Source organism: Adiantum capillus-veneris, chromosome 29 (genome assembly GCF_014529385.1).
Source record: "Adiantum capillus-veneris isolate H3 chromosome 29, ASM1452938v2, whole genome shotgun sequence".
Classification (NCBI taxonomy): Eukaryota; Viridiplantae; Streptophyta; class Polypodiopsida; order Polypodiales; family Pteridaceae; genus Adiantum; species Adiantum capillus-veneris.
In genome coordinates this window covers 91,365,265-91,381,443 of record NC_140959.1, presented here as the reverse complement: position 1 = coordinate 91,381,443, position 16,179 = coordinate 91,365,265, and the positions used below count along the sequence as shown (strand labels likewise).

The 16,179-nt window shown below is 41.9% G+C and overlaps 1 protein-coding gene across 1 annotated transcript; it reads left to right on the top strand.

The window, feature by feature from the left end:
• The first annotated feature begins 10,609 nt into the window (after window positions 1–10,609).
• LOC147419575 (uncharacterized) lies at window positions 10,610–12,869 on the top strand. Its single transcript, XM_086506172.1, has 3 exons — window positions 10,610–12,352; window positions 12,446–12,547; window positions 12,649–12,869. The coding sequence occupies exons 1-3, from the start codon at window positions 11,933–11,935 to the stop codon at window positions 12,691–12,693; spliced, it is 567 nt and encodes a 188-aa protein (XP_086362298.1). The 5' UTR covers window positions 10,610–11,932; the 3' UTR covers window positions 12,694–12,869.
• Window positions 12,870–16,179: the final 3,310 nt, after the last annotated feature.

Sequence of the window (16,179 nt, the reverse complement as noted above, 5' to 3'; positions counted from 1 at the left end):
AGAGGGAGGGAGGGGTATCCCATTGTGGGTACCGTCCCTAGCTTGTTGAGAAAAAACTTTGGCCACTAAGACCCAAGGGGTTGGGCACCCGTCGGGTGTGTACTTGGAGTTTCTCACTGGCTATGGCCGCCTGCAGATAGCGCAAGGGGTTGAGCAAAGCTCTCCCCGCCTTGTGTGGTGCTCGTCTCTGCGTGCTATAGGCACGGGAAAAGGTCCCCACGCCGGTGCGATGCTGTAGAGCCCGCAAGGGCGTATTTTTGTGCAGGTCGCCGACAAGCTAGGTTCTCCTTGCAAGGGCTATTTCCCATGCCTTCGGGCTTGTCATCCTCCTCACAGGGGGGGAGCTCCACGCCCCCTTGACCCCGATATGCAAAAAAGCATGCAAAATTGTGTGGCTCCCCTCCTCCACGGCTGTGCCTTTCCCAAAAAAGAAACCTTGCTCTTGATACCAATGTTAGACAAGGGGAACTAGAACTTAGGAGTCCACCTCCCAACCACCCACTATATAGCATGGCTCCTAGCCCTTTGCCCTAGTTGAACTCCCTTTCCACACTGCCTAGCCCGGCCTTGCCCTTGTCTAGTCCAGCCTTGCCGTTGTCCTAATAGGTTGTCACAAGACACCAACAACTAAGGTTAGTAGTTGTCACAGTCTTGTGACAACCTCACTCATCTCTGTTGTACCTCTCTCTTTCTTTCTTTGTGTGTGTGTGTTTTGTGGATGTTATGAAGAACAAGATTTGTGGCTTGGTTATTGATGCTTCCCAAGGAGATATAAATCGAATCCAAAAATCCCTTGGGTGGAGATATAAAGATGGAGACTAGTCATTCTAGTACTATTGAGCCTTCTAAATTATATGTAATTTCTAGCTACTTTGATGCTCTTGGAAGCTTCTCTCAAATTGTACCTAAGTTCTTAGGCTATTTTTCTTACAACTTGGATAGCCCCTATCCTTCCTTAGGAGGTGAATGCTTTAGGTTTTTCTCTAGCCTAGGTTGCCTAGTCCCCAAAAACCATGCCAAAATTTCATTCTCCTGCCAAGCCTCACTATATGATGCTAGCAAAGTGAGAGCCACATACATAAAAATTATTAATCCATGGAGCACATTTGACTAGACTAGTGCATGGAGGCTACAAGAGATAGCTAATCTCTTGAAAAACCCAAGTCTAAGTGGTCTCTACCTAACTCGGTCTCAAATGTGTGTCAGACATCAAAATCTACTTTCCTTACCGCAAGCCTATTTGGACAAATTTGTGCAGCTACGAGACTCCAAATGCAAAAAAACTTAATGCCTAGCATGAGCATAGTATCCTCAATTATCACTCTCATGTACTCAAATGTCATTTTTGACACTAAAAGAAAATCATGCGTAAGATAATCAACCTATTTAGGTCAGTCAATTTTGGCATCTGAAGTACTCCATGGCTTCCTCTAGACGTTCTCTATCTATTCCTAACGTCACAAACCAGTTTTGGTGCATGTATTGTGAATAGGGAGCGAAAACAGCTCATAGACGGGTACGACTAAAACCACATTTCTATCGCGAGAAACTTATGTTAAATGGAAGATCTTTCACCTGTAAACGTATTGGTATGTGCAGAATAGCAATGCAACATTGTACGAGAGAGACACGAAGGGTTGAAGGAAACACTAGACACACTATAAGCTTTTGCAACGTACACTCACATTCATTATCCAAAAACTTAGGTCAATAGTTACAAAAATTGTCTTGTATACCTTAGCCAAGGTTTGACATCAAAATCTACTTTCCTTACCGCAAGCCTATTTGGACAAATTTGTGCAGCTACGAGACTCCAAATGCAAAAAAACTTAATGCCTAGCATGAGCATAGTATCCTCAATTATCACTCTCATGTACTCAAATGTCATTTTTGACACTAAAAGAAAATCATGCGTAAGATAATCAACCTATTTAGGTCAGTCAATTTTGGCATCTGAAGTACTCCATGGCTTCCTCTAAACGTTCTCTATCTATTCCTAACGTCACAAACCAGTTTTGGTGCATGTATTGTGAATAGGGAGCGAAAACAGCTCATAGACGGGTACGACTAAAACCACATTTCTATCGCGAGAAACTTATGTTAAATGGAAGATCTTTCACCTGTAAACGTATTGGTATGCGCAGAATAGCAATGCAACATTGTACGAGAGAGACACGAAGGGTTGAAGGAAACACTAGACACACTATAAGCTTTTGCAACGTACACTCACATTCATTATCCAAAAACTTAGGTCAATAGTTACAAAAATTGTCTTGTATACCTTAGCCAAGGTTTGAGAATGTATTCCTAACTAATTAGGCTCAATGAGAAGGCTTAAGAACTACATAAAGTTAATAATTTAGAAGCCCTCGACCTCCCTCGATAATCAATAATATTACAACTTTGGACTTTGAGAGATTTCTCATTATTACAAACGGTTTTAATACATGGGATAAAATATGAGAGTGGTGTTCCTTTGACGCTATTTTTTTGCCAATGTTAGCTAAACAGCTAACTCTCTCTTTCTCTCTCTCTCTCTCTCTCTCTCTCTCACACACACACACACACACACACACACACACACACACACCCCAATGTATTTTGTCTTTGACAGAATCCAATGTGCATACATTACATCACCCATATTTTCCTCGACTACAAAACCAAGTTTTAAAGAAATTGTATTCCCTTTAATATGCTTAAGACTATCCCCTTGTTGATGATACACACTATCTCAATCATTTGGCTCGGCTTGTGCACTCTCGTCACAATGCAAGACGGGACACTGGGCGATGTAAAAGAGTGACATCAACTATGCACATTATGCTCACTAAAAGTTTGAGAATAAGTTCCACACACTACTAGATTCATTAGCTTTTGCATTACATGATAGAATATGAAAGGCTACAAAAAAGGAATGCAATGTGTCAAATGCTCATGCTCATTCGATATCCAGCCCCTTCAATGCACTATATATATATATATATATATATATATATATATATATATATATATATATATATATATATATATATATATATATATATATATATATATATATATATATATATATATATATATATATATATATATATATATATATATATATATATATATATATATATATATATATATATATATATATATATATATATATATATAGAGAGAGAGAGAGAGAGAGAGCGAATTTCTGTGTGTGTGTGTGTGTGTGAGTGAGAGAGAGAGAGAGAGAGAGAGAGAGAGAGAGAGTGGATAGGGAGTGTCATAATAATCAATATCTAATTCTTCTAAATGATTTTCTCATGTTAAACTGATCATTGAATATGGGGAAGTGCCAGGGGAGAAAAAGCTAGAATATTGGTTAAGCTAACAGACCGTCCACAGTAGGGATCCAAAGGAGGGAAAATAGGGATCCAAAGGGGGGGCCATCTTCAAAAGATCAATGTGCAACAATGGGCTTAAAAGACCTTAAGAGTCAGTCCATTAACACTTCCAAAATCCCAAGGTTTCAAAATTCAAAGGTTGTGTCCAAAGGTCAAAAGCCTAGGGAAATTGGATGCTTTGTGTGTGTCCCAAAAGTCTTTCTCAAGGCCTACCAAGGAGGGAGCGAGCCCAAGAAGTAGTGGATGAGAGAAACACACACACACACACACACACACAAGCTTCCTTTGTACACAAGGGAAAAGAGGGACACATGTCAGCTCCCTAGCCCAAATGACCACAAGGTGTACTCAAATCCTATTGGATGACCTTGGAAGTGGAACAATGAGAATTAGGATAGGGTAAGTCTAGTTTAATTAACTTAATACACTTAAAAAAATAACCAATAGGAATTAAGCTCTCTAGAAGACTATTGGACAGTCTCCCAAGGGATCCAATGAGCATTCAGCAGCCTAATGGCTTGCCTGATTCCTATTGGCCAAGAGACAAAGGGGTCTAATGAGATTTTAGTTGCATTAATTAATTAGAAAAATCTCTCACAAAAGGGGATAGGGGGACACATTTCAGAAGCCTATCTCTTATGCTGCTTAATTTCCATTGGCTAAGGCATGGGGAGGTCCAATAGGGTTGTAGCATGAGCAATTAGCAAGGGGGGGTCGACCAAGAGACAGAGGGGTCTAATTTTCTCAAGGAATTATTCACTTACACTCTCACACAATCAATGTGTGAAGCAAGAAGGCTATCTCTCTCCTTCTCAAGCTTTAATGGAAAGCTTGCCACCTACTCCAAGCTTGTGAGAAGGGAGGCTACACCAACAACTCTTGGCTTGTGATGCAAATCCAACAAAGAGCCAAGCTTCAATGCATGCTCATCTCCTCTACCATGCTAATTACTAAGCTAAGCTATCCTAATATGAATGATTATGTGAGGAGATGTATATCCTTCTTGTAAGACTACTCCCTCTTCCTCCCAATCTACTCTCATAACCCGCTAGCTCTCACCATCTTCGAAGGTGTGTGAGTTCTTGGGTCTGAGACCGTGAGGGAATTGATGTTGTGCTTAATAAGTGTTGTTGTGCTTAGTGCTTGAAGTTTCCATCTTCATAGCACTAGCTAGTATTGAAGGAACACAAAGAATTGTATTGTAAAATGTCTCTCTTGATGGGAGAAACCATAATACAAAGCCTTTTGGAGGGGGGACCGGCTCCATGCAAATCCGGTACTCAACTGTCGTCAATTGCTTAATTTCTCTCTCTTTTGAAGTATTGTTTATTCTATCTAACTAGGTGTTATACTTTTTGTTGCTCTCTCCACCCAAGCACTCTTGTTATTCTCATTAGGAATATTCTAATGAAATGCTCACTATGTTCATGCTATTTTCCGCTACACACAAGTTACTAGACCATTAAATGTTACATTGGTATCAGACCACAAGGTTTCTCTTTTCTTGCTCAAGAAGGGAGGTCATCAAGATAGCTATAAATGGTTGGTATTATTAATTGCATGTGAGTAAGTAGAATAGGGATTTTTCAGCCTTGTAGTGTGCCTGCCTTTGTGCAGTTAACGGGGCATCACCGTCAAGAGATATGGTCTTAATAGTGAGTCCTACGGGGCTTGCCTACGTCTTAACCACTATTGAGCTATTAGAAGCTTGATCGGAGCCGGTGTTGTTTTGTTGTTGAACGGCCCTCTCTTCTATTCCTTGCAATTAATGGTATTCGAGCCACGGGTATAGTAGCTTGAGTGCTTTTTCTAAAGGGGTAAAGAGGAGTAGCAACTAGGGCTTGAAGTGACAAAGTACACCTAAAAAGTTTACACCTAAAAGCTGTTAGAGTGGTTGACAATAGTAAAGAGAGTGAAATTAATGTTGATAACTTTGATTTTGCTAATGAGCAGGCTACTAGTGATGCCCCAACGCTTGTCAACTATCTTGTTTCTAGGCTTCAACAAGCCATGGGCAATCCATCCCTCCAAAGAGAAGTGCAACGGCAGCTTTGTGCTCATGGGATTCTCCAAGCTCCCCACCATGACGAGAGAGCACCTAGGAAGCCTCCTTGAGACACTTCCAAAAGAGGCCTCTCTCCGATTCGGAAAGAAGAAGAGGATCCATATGAAGGGCTCAAAAATTTTCTTCTTGATGACGCATCTTCTTCTCAAAGGACAATTCAAGAGCCCCCACCAAAGGAACGAGAAAGAAGTGAGTCTCCTGCCACCTCGATGGAGATGGCTCCACGAAGACGGCAGGCTAAACGCTCTCCATCACCTCCAAAACGGAGAAGACCATCGCATACTGCTCCACACCATACTTCAAAGAGGGATGACAAAAAGCAAGAGAAGAAAAAGGTGAGAAAGAGGACACCCTCTTCTCCATCTTCTTCATCCTCTTCCTCTTATGAAAGTGATGGTGAAGACAAAGAAGATCAAGGCAAGAAAAAGGCGAGAAAGAGGTCACCCTCTTCTCCATCTTCCTCAAATTCTTCACTTTCTGAAGAAAGTGATGGTGCAACCTTTGAACCATCAAAAAGAAGACGCCATAGGAAATCCTATGCCGCGTGGAAGAGGTCGTCCAAGCTCAAGAATTTCAAAGAGGGAGGAAAGAGCATCTCTTTCCTTACCTATTATGACACCTTTGGTGCTACGGACAAAGTCTTGGCCTTTATCCAACAGTTCAGTGCAGCGTTTGGAGATGAAGGCTTCACAGAGTCCTCTAAGCTACACCATGTAGCTATGCACTTTCAAAGGTCCGCCAAGAAATGGTGGTCTAGCCTACGGGCCAACGGTGAAGCTCCACAAACATGGAAAGCTTTAAGAGCTTCCATTAAGAAGCAGTTTTTGGCCACCGATGCCAAAGACAAAGTACTCACCAAATGGTGAAGCTTGAAGATCTCTCCCTACGAATCCATTCACAAATACGTAGACAAGTTTTGGGACTTACAACTCAAAGACACAGTCTTTAAGAAGTTGGATTTTGGAGAGCAAAAGCAACATTTTTGTGCGGGCTTAACTGAAGAAATGGCGGACTACGTCAACTCCCAAAGGCCACGCGCCATATCGGTGGTTATACACCATACTATGGTGGCCTCTCAAAACAATTTCCAAACGGGGGCTAAAAGAAATTCTAAGCCCATAGAAAACAAGGGTTCCAATGAGCCTAAGGGTAAGGACAATGTCCAAAAGTCTCCTTAGGGCAACTCCAACAAAGCTAAAGAGAAGGGAGTTTACAAAGGCAAAAACAAACTCTCTTTTGAAGAGCTTGAGTGTTATCGCAAGGATAACCATTGTTTCAAGTGCGGCGAGCAAGGGCATGTGTACTGCGCTTGTCCTAAAAAGAACACCTGCCATGAGCCTCCTAGAGCTACCTTGGTTGAAATCCAAGAGGAGGAAACTCACCACAAAGGATCTCCTCTATGCCATGCTTGGGGAAAGGTAAGAGAACATGATGCTTTTATTCTCTTTGACCCTGGTTCTACTCACAATTTCATATCCACAAAGTTGGCCACCAAGATAGGCATACAAGCTTACGCGATGGGAGATGTCCTACCCGCAGACAGTGCTTTCAAGGGGCAAGAAGCTTCAATCACTCACTTAATTGGGAAATTGAGGCTCCATGTCCAACGTTATGTGGACAAAGAGGACTTCTTTATCTCTTCTCTCAAGCATGAGGATGTAATCCTAGGGGCACCATGGTTTGATCGCATGGCTGCCAATGTTAAATTCCATGAAAGGAGAATACTCTTTAGGTTCAGGAAAAAAGATATCTACATAGATGCCAAGAAAATGGGTAACACCATACCCATTGTACATACGCAAGCTTTCAATATGTCAATAAAGAGCTCTATTTATGTGTACATGATTTTTGTTAAAGACTCTCAAAATGAACCTAATGTTTTAGCAAAAGAAAATATACACAATCAAAAGGAACTAGAGTTATCCAATTTTCTCAAGGGGTTTCAAGATGTCTTTATTGACGACATCCCTTGTGAGCTACCTCCTAAACGAGGCAATGATGACCATGCAATTGAGCTTCTTCCAGGAAGTTCACCGCCTAACAAACACTACAAGAGGCTATTCATATTAGCGACGCTCACACAACGATGCTAAAAAGAAAAATTCCCGGCGTCGCTATGAGCGTCGCAAATTTACAAAGAAATTTGCGACGCTCATAGCGACGCCGGCTGGGCTAAAAAAATAACCTAGCGCGCCCAAAAACTCAGATCTCAGATCTGAGTTTTTCGGCACCCTCAAGCAAGGAGCAGGTAACGCTCTTCCTCTCTCTCTCCCTCTCTCTCTCTCTCTCTCTCTCTCTCTCTCTCTCTCTTTCTTCTCCACACACACACACACACACACACACACGAGGAGAGGAAGGAGAGCCAGGTATGCTCCTTCCCTCTCCTCATTCTCATGTTCCCTTCCCCTCTTTCTCTCTCCCTCTCTCTCTCTCTCACACACACACATACACACACACACACATAGTGTTTTTGAGAGAGAGAGAGAGAGAGAGAGAGAGAGAGAGAGAGAGAGTACAAACATAAACAAAAACGCACACACACATACATAAACAAAGAATGCACACACACATTGAGAGAGGAAAAGAGAGAGAGAGCATGCATAAACAAAAAACGCACGCATTGAGAGAGGAAAAGAGAGAGAAAACATGCATAAACAAAAAACACACACATTGAGAGAGGAAAAGAGAGAGAAAACATGCATACGATCCAAAAAAACGCACACACATTGAGAGAGAAAGAGAGAGAAACTAATTTAACGTCGTAGGAAACTAATTAAAATTAAAAGACCTAAAGATCTAGCCGACGAGGAGTTGAACTCAAGACCTATTATTCAAGAGGGAAATGGCATAATCAATCTATCATACTTGGCATGGGTGATAGAAAGGTTATACCATTTATCTCTTTTTATTGGCACACACATCCACACACGCGCACACACACAAGAAGAAGAGAGTTATAACGTCGTAGGAAACTATCCTAAAAGACGTTAAAGATTAGGTTAGATGTAGACTTACGTTAAATTAGATTTAGGTTTATTTAAGTTAAATTAAATTAGATTTAGGTTTATTTTTAACTAGATTTACGTTTATTTACGCTAGATTTAGATTTACGTTATATTAGATTAGATTTAGGTCTCCATAGACTGCGATGCCTGCATGAAGCGGGTGAAGAAAGCCCTCAATGGAATATAGGGTATTGCTGCCTTCACTCATGGTGGGCTCCGTCCATCCAAAAGTACTGGTGAAATGTCTTCAGAAGATAGGGAAGAAGGTGGATCTTCAGGGCGGCAAGAGTCACTACATCCCCGACACAATGACCATCTAGACAACCTCTAGTCATTCAACAGCAACTTCAAAGTTAGTAACAAGAGCAAGAACGGTCTTAAGGGCCAATTGCTGTCGTCAGATGTGGATGGAGATGAGGCAGCGTCACCGCCGGAAGTTAACTCTCACATCTTTAGTGATGAGAATGCCAACTCTTGCCGAGTTATGTGAAAAATTATGTGTTAAATCAGTTTTAAGGTTCTTATAATCCCTGTTAGTTTAGTTCTTTGTTTTTAATATAACATAATTTACGTTAGATTTAGATTTATGTTATATTAGATTAGACTTAGGTTTATTTAGGTTTACCCACACACCCACACACACACACAAGAAGAAGAGAGTTTTAACGTCGTAGGAAACTATCCCAAAAGACGTTAAAGATTAGGTTAGATGTAGACTTACGTTAAATTAGATTTAGGTTTATTTTTAGTTAGATTTACGTTTATTTAGATTTACGCTTATTTACGTTAGATCGAGTCCACGCAAGAATTACTTACGGTTTAGGGTTTAGAGTTAGACGAACAATGAAAAGATCTACTGTGAAAAGATGTTAAGATGCTGTGAAGTGCTACAGCTAGAGAAGAGGCAAAGGGGTTTTGTCCACTACATGCAGTATCATGTAGACGTGGGTGTGTAGATTTCTTGTACCCACAAATATAGGTATTGACCAATAAAGACGAGATTATAACCCGGTGGTTCTGATCTCCGTGCACCTCTAGACTGAGGTGTGCGGGGATTGGACATGACTAGAGAATGTGAGGTAAAGAGAGAGAGAGAGAGAGAGAGAGAGAGAGAGAGAGAGAGAGAGATAAGACGAAGAATGCCAATAGAATATTAAATTTGTTGTCCAGGTTATAAGATTTTTATCCTCATTATGAGTAGTGACGAGGATGTGGGACCGTCCAACCGAAACACCTATCTACGAAGGTCATCAAGCGTATCTTCCAGAGAATCATGTGTTACGCGACGGCTTTTTGGGAAGAGAGCCACCAAGGATGTCTGCACAAGCATGGCTAGAGCAGAAGGAGATGTGCGATGACGGATTGCCTCCAGGGATGAAGAGACTATCTCTATGGTACGAGTTACCATACTGGCCCCGACTCATGATCAATCACTTGCTCGATTCAATGCACATATTCAAGAATGTGGGTAATCTACTATGGGACCATCTGACCGGCAAGAAAGATACTTTGGGAGCCAGAGTTGACCTTAGAAATGTGGATCGTATGGAGCAATATTGGCCGCAAACAGCGTCTGATGGATCGATAAAACTCCCTAAAGCACCATGGATTTTCACAGGAGCCCAAGAACGCAAAGTAAAAGAGACCATTCGATCTTTGCGGACCCCCACTGGCGTAATGCACTCGCTCCGAACGTGTTTTACTAAAGAAGGAAAGCTTACCGGTTTGAAGTCACACGATTGGCATAAAATGTGTCAGGTACGTTCATAGTGGACTTTAATATCATTGCTGCACATACTTTATAGTTTATTTTACCGGTTGCCATTGAGGGATGTTTGTCTCTCGACATCCGTAACACAATCTACAAACTTGCAAAGCTGGTGCAATGGATCTCACAAAAGGAGATCAACGTAGACTCCATACCATTCGCCAAACTAAATGCTGCGGAGCTTGTGTGCATGTTTGAGAAACATTTTCCTACTACCATGCTAACCATTCAGGTGCATCTTCTTGTTCACATAGTTGATGAGGTGGAAATAGCTGGCACAGTTCATTCCAGATGGATGTTCTTCTTAGAACGTTTCATGAAAACGCTTAAGGGATATGTGCGTCAAAAGGCACGTCCGGAGGGTAGCATGGCAGAAGGTTGGTTGGTATCATAGTCCCTAGTGTACATTGGAGAGTGGCTAGACGGATTTGATAAAGCCCGGGACACGCTATGGCGAACCATAGATGATGAGCGCATATCTGGGATTGTCATGTGCAATCTCGGTGTTGAGAAGAAGATGACGGAAGATCTAGAGGCTAAAATCAACCGATTTTGCATGCTTCACAATCCAGTGATGCAAAAGTGGATTTCACAATATCAGGATGCAAAGCAAGAGCGACAAAGGGCACGAATCGAGTGGAGACGGGGAAGACGACCACCGATGCACTATCCAGCGGTTCTCCACGGCATCAATGGAGGAGATCAGAGAAGATGCTCAATCAGAAGCCGCTGCGGTGGTGCCAGACGAGCATCAAGATGCTACTACTCTATATGGGGTGCATGCAGAGGAGCTACAAAATGAAATAGAGGATATGTGTTTAAACGGAGAGCTCTATATAGATATAGGAAGTTATGCTGAGTTATGCGAGGATGAGAGAGAGATCTCTTAAAGCCACAAATATTGTATTTGAACAATTTTGCTCCGTGTTGTAAAAGCTCTGGCTCTCTAAGTACCTTCCATGGTGTATAACGCTCTTTTCTACTCGCGCTCACATCTTTTGATTGAAAATTCTGAGTTTTCGACTTGCCTCTTCTATCACTCAATTCATTGCGTCATTGTATTTATATGCGTCATTACGTCATTGTATTTAATGGTCTTTGCGTCATTGTCTACTCTATTCATTCAATATTAAGTTTAAATATTCGTGTGTTTAATGCAGGTATGGATGATGAGGAGTTTCTTTCTTCTTTGTCACCATAGTAGAGAGAGTGGTATGTGGAGCGTCATCGCTCTGGCGCATCATCGCGCGTTCCTACTCCATCCGCATCTCCCTCTCTTTCGGAGCATTCGGCGCGCTCCGAAACTTCGGCGTCGACGAGACGAGCTTCACGCTCGTCTAGACACTGGCGCTCTAGTGGTGGCGGTGGCGGTTGTTGTGGGGATTCCGCCACCGATGCCTCCACACCGCCTCGTGTTCGACGAGGCTCTTTACCCTCCCCTTCTTTGCCCGCCCCCACACCAGCCACAACATCGCCATCTACGCCAGGTTTTTCACGGCTGATTGTTCTTAGAAGCTACACACCTCTACCTACTCCGCCAGGAGCCACCCCACTTGACACTCCTCGCTTCGGGGCCCAGACGCCGGTGGAGATACCTGACGTCCGTACCCCCATCGACACGCCGCTAGAGACCCCTGCCGGGACACCCAGGTTCACGCGTCACCGGCGAGAGGGCTTGTCTTACTCCGTCGACTTCAGCGGCGGCATCATCATGGATGATGACGGCAAGAAGGTGATCTCGCGCATGCGTGGTCTTTGCTCTCAGCTGTTTAGACACTACATACTAAACAAATGGAGTGAAGTACCAAGTGATTTAAAAAACAGAGTCATCAGCATACTTCATGATGAGTTTCTCGTTCCAACACGGGATCATCGCTTCAATGAAGACCTGATGAAGATTCGAATGCGCGAATACTGCAAACACAAGCGTTCTGAAGTGCAAAAAGCAATCAAGAATGGGTGGAACAGGCCAGATTGGCTGGCCAAAGAAGATTGGAAGAATGCGAAGAAAGCAGCGCGCGAGAATCCCGACAAGTGGAAGAAACAAAAGGATGCAGCCAGAGCGCGAGTAGAGGCAGAGAGCTCGCACCACTTGGGGAGCGGTGGATGGGCATCATTTGAGGCCGATTTTGTAAGTGTTTTCGCATTGCTCTTTATGTTCGATAGTTTAGGGTTTATGAGTTTTTTAATTCTAACATAATGAAATCTTTGTATGTTTTGACAGTGGTCGATGACAGGACGTGATCCCACACCGTACGAGCGCGAGTACGCAGGCAGGAAGGGCTTAAACGCCCTGATGGACATTCTCAATTCTCGCGGCGGCATGGTTAGTATTAGGGTTTACTCTTTTCTATTTTTTGTATTGTTTTATAAATGTCGTTATATGTTTATACTTACTGAAAGCTGTCTTATTGTCTTTTTTTGCAGAATCCGACAGATACGCCGCTTGGACGCGATGAGACGTCTGACTAGACGACGTCAGTTTAGCCATAGCTATATAGAATTAGTTTAGGGTTTCTCATAGCTTATGTATCATGAGACGGATTTTATACGTCTTTTTGAACCATGTATATTATTACATTTGTCACCGCAGTTCCTTTTGCCAATCAATTCTTTATGCCTATGATGTTGTACAATTGTCATTATTACATTTGCCAATCAATTCATTTTGCCTATGATGTGTACAATTGTCAATTTTGCAAACAATGCGTCTTGTGGGTGACTATTTTGGGTCTATTATCTACCCTTGCACTTTTTTTAAAAAGTGAATCAAGTACAATATGGTTGATGGGTGGCAGGGCATTCGCTATGAGCGTCGCTATAGTCTTCTGTGTAAACGTCGCTATAACCATCGCTATGAGCGTCGCTATGAGCGTCTCTATATAGCGACGCTTATAGCGACGCATATAGCGACGCTCTCGTAGCGACGCCGAGGGTTATAAAAACCCAGTGTATTTTCGTCGCTAACAGCGTCACAAGAGCACACAACCTCTTGTAGTAAAACCTCCTTATAGAGTTTCTCAAGCTCAACAAGAGGAGATTATGCGGCAAGTGCATGAGTTAATTAAGAAGGTCATGGTGAGGCCTAGCTCATCTCCATTTCGTTCTCCTGTGCTACTAGTGCAAAAGAAAGACATCACATATCGTATGTGTGTCGACTATAGAGCACTAAATAGGATCACTATCAAAAATAGGTTTCCTGTTCCATGGGTAGAAGACCTATTTGATAAGCTACAAGGGTCCACCTACTTCAGTAGGATTGACCTAAAAAGTGGCTATCATCAAATAAGGATAGTTGATCAAGACATTGTAAAGACCGCATTTTGCATTAAGTTTTGTCTTTACGAATACATTGTCATGCCTTTTGGCTTGACCAATGCACCAGCCACATTCAACCACTTGATGGAGAAGCTATTCAAGCCTCATCAAACCTTTACTAGAGTGTTCTTTGATGATATCATCATCTACTCTAATTCATTAGACGAACACAAGCAACACCTCCAGGTAATATTTCAAGTTCTAAGAGAGAATAAACTTTATGTTAATCGAAAAAAAAGTGAATTTTTCTTACAAGAGATTCAATATTTAGATCACATTATCTCTCAAGATGGCATCCAAATGGATCCGTCAAAGTTAGACGTAATAAAAGGATGGCCTAAACCAAGGAATCTTCATGAACTGAGAAGCTTTATAGGTATGTGTGCATACTATAGATGCTTCATAGAAAAGTTCTCACTAATAGCAGGACCATTACATGACCTAACAAAGAAAAACATTAGGTACACATGGTCTGCCAAGGAGAACAATGCTTTTGAAAAGCATAAGAAAAGCTTATCTCTCAACCTGTGCTTACACTACCGGATCTCTCAAAGCCATTTGAGGTCCAATGTGATGCTTGTGGTGATTGCCTTGGAGATGTTTTGCTCCAAGAAGAAGGGCACACCATAGGCTATGAAAGGCAAAGGCTCAACCCTGTTGAGCAAGATCTAGGCATATATGAAAAGGAACTCCTCGCAGTTCTACATGCCTTAGACTCATGGAAGCACTATTTATTGCGGACTCCTTTCATTCTGTGAATGGGTCACCAAAGTCTTAAGTACTTCATGACGCACACCAAGCTCTCCGAAAAACAAATGAGGTGGGCAAACTTTCTTTTTCAATTTCATTTTCATATTGCTCACATTGCTGGCAAGCATAATCAAGTAGCCGATGCACTCTCAAGACGGCTGAGAGTGAATGCGGTTTCCATAGCAACTCACAATGATCTATCTTCTATGATAGATGATTATGCTATTGATCCCGATTTTAGAGATGTGATTTCAGCCCTGTCACTAGGGAAGAAAGAGGAACCATTTACTTTACAAGATGGTTAACTTCTCTATAGCAATAGACTATGCATTACTAGCTCACTACGTGAGAAAATAATGTATGAATCTCATGCTCCTCCTTATGCAAGGCATAGAGGGATTCAGTCTACCCTAAAGGAGATTGAAATATATTTCTATTGGCCTACCATGAAAGCAAACATACAAGAGTATGTTTCTAAATGTATGGTATGCCAAAAGACGATGTTTGATAGAGGCAAGCAACGTGGATTGTTTCAACCTTTGCCAATCCCTAATTCACCATGGGAGAGCATATCCATGGATTTTATCTTTGGATTTCCTAAGTCTATCCATGGGAATACGGGAATATGGACGATCGTAGACAGGTTTAGTAAACAAGCTCATTTTATACCCGTCAAAAAGACTATCAAAGCCCATCAAATGGCAACCCTCTTCATTTCACAAATCTTCAAGTACCATGGCTTGCCAATGTCCATAGTGTCGGATAGAGATCCTAGAATGACCAGTAATTTTTGGAAGGGTCTCTTTGAGAATTTAGGAACAAGGTTAAGCTTCTCTTAAGCCTATCACCTGAAAACGGATGGCCAAAATGAAATAGCTAACCTAACAATCCTCGATCTACTAAAAGCCTATGTAATGGAAGTAGATCAAAGATCCCAATGGGAGAAGTACTTACCCTTATTGGAGTGTGCCTACAATAACACTGTACATACTTCCATGAGAAAAGCACCTTTTGAGGTAATAGAGAGAAGATCCAAAAGTCCCTTGCTACTTAAGGTACACGGGAAGATCTTCGCTGCAGAAGAGTATAGTAGAGACCTACAAGAATCTTTTCCAAAAGATTAAGGCTGCTATCTCTATCTCACAGCAAAGGCAAAAGACTGTTGTGTTGACAAGCACAAAAGTGCCCAAGCCTTAAAGAAAATGATTGGGCCTTATTAAAATTTCCCAAGGCTCAATTAAGGCAAACGACAGGCAAGAATCCTTCCGGACACCAAAAGTACTATGCTAAGTTATCAAAAAGGTACTATGGTCCCTTCTAGATTCTTAGGCCAATCAATGAGATGGCCTATCAACTCAAGTTGCCTAGCCATTGGCTCATACACAATGCTTTTCATGTGAGCCTATTAAAGCCTTACAAAGGAGATCCACCTCAAGAACCTACTATTGAAGACCCACCGGAGATCGAGGACCAAGAAGAGGTGTTGCGGCCTGAGTCCATTCTCCGACATGAAGACAAGGTACTAACAGGCGGTAAGACTATCCGACAATATCTTATTAAGTTTATAATTATCCTTTTGAAGATTCTAGATGGATGCAAGGCATACAACTAAAGGATAACATAAACCTTGTCAATGCTTACAATGCTTCCCAAGAGTAAACAAATGTACAAATGTTTAAAATGAACAAAGCTTTTTTGTCTTATAAGACTCTCTTTTTCTTTATTTGCACAAAAATGAAGTAGTATGCATGCTTAGATCAAGTTTGCGAAGACCACCTCTCCCAAATACCAAGTAGATCTTGTCACTCTACTATGGAAGATTTATAGGACTAATGTGCAAACATGCTTGCGGCGGCAGCTTAGGCTCTCAAGCGCCAAATGGACTAGTCA

Excerpts from the sequence above, each read along its gene's own strand:
- LOC147419575 (XM_086506172.1), top strand. The coding sequence starts at position 11,933 with ATGGATGATGACGGCAAGAAGGTGATCTCGCGCATGCGTGGTCTTTGC. Across the intron at positions 12,353-12,445 it reads CATCATTTGAGGCCGATTTT|TGGTCGATGACAGGACGTGA; the intron begins GTAAGTGTTTTC and ends ATGTTTTGACAG. Across the intron at positions 12,548-12,648 it reads TCAATTCTCGCGGCGGCATG|AATCCGACAGATACGCCGCT; the intron begins GTTAGTATTAGG and ends CTTTTTTTGCAG.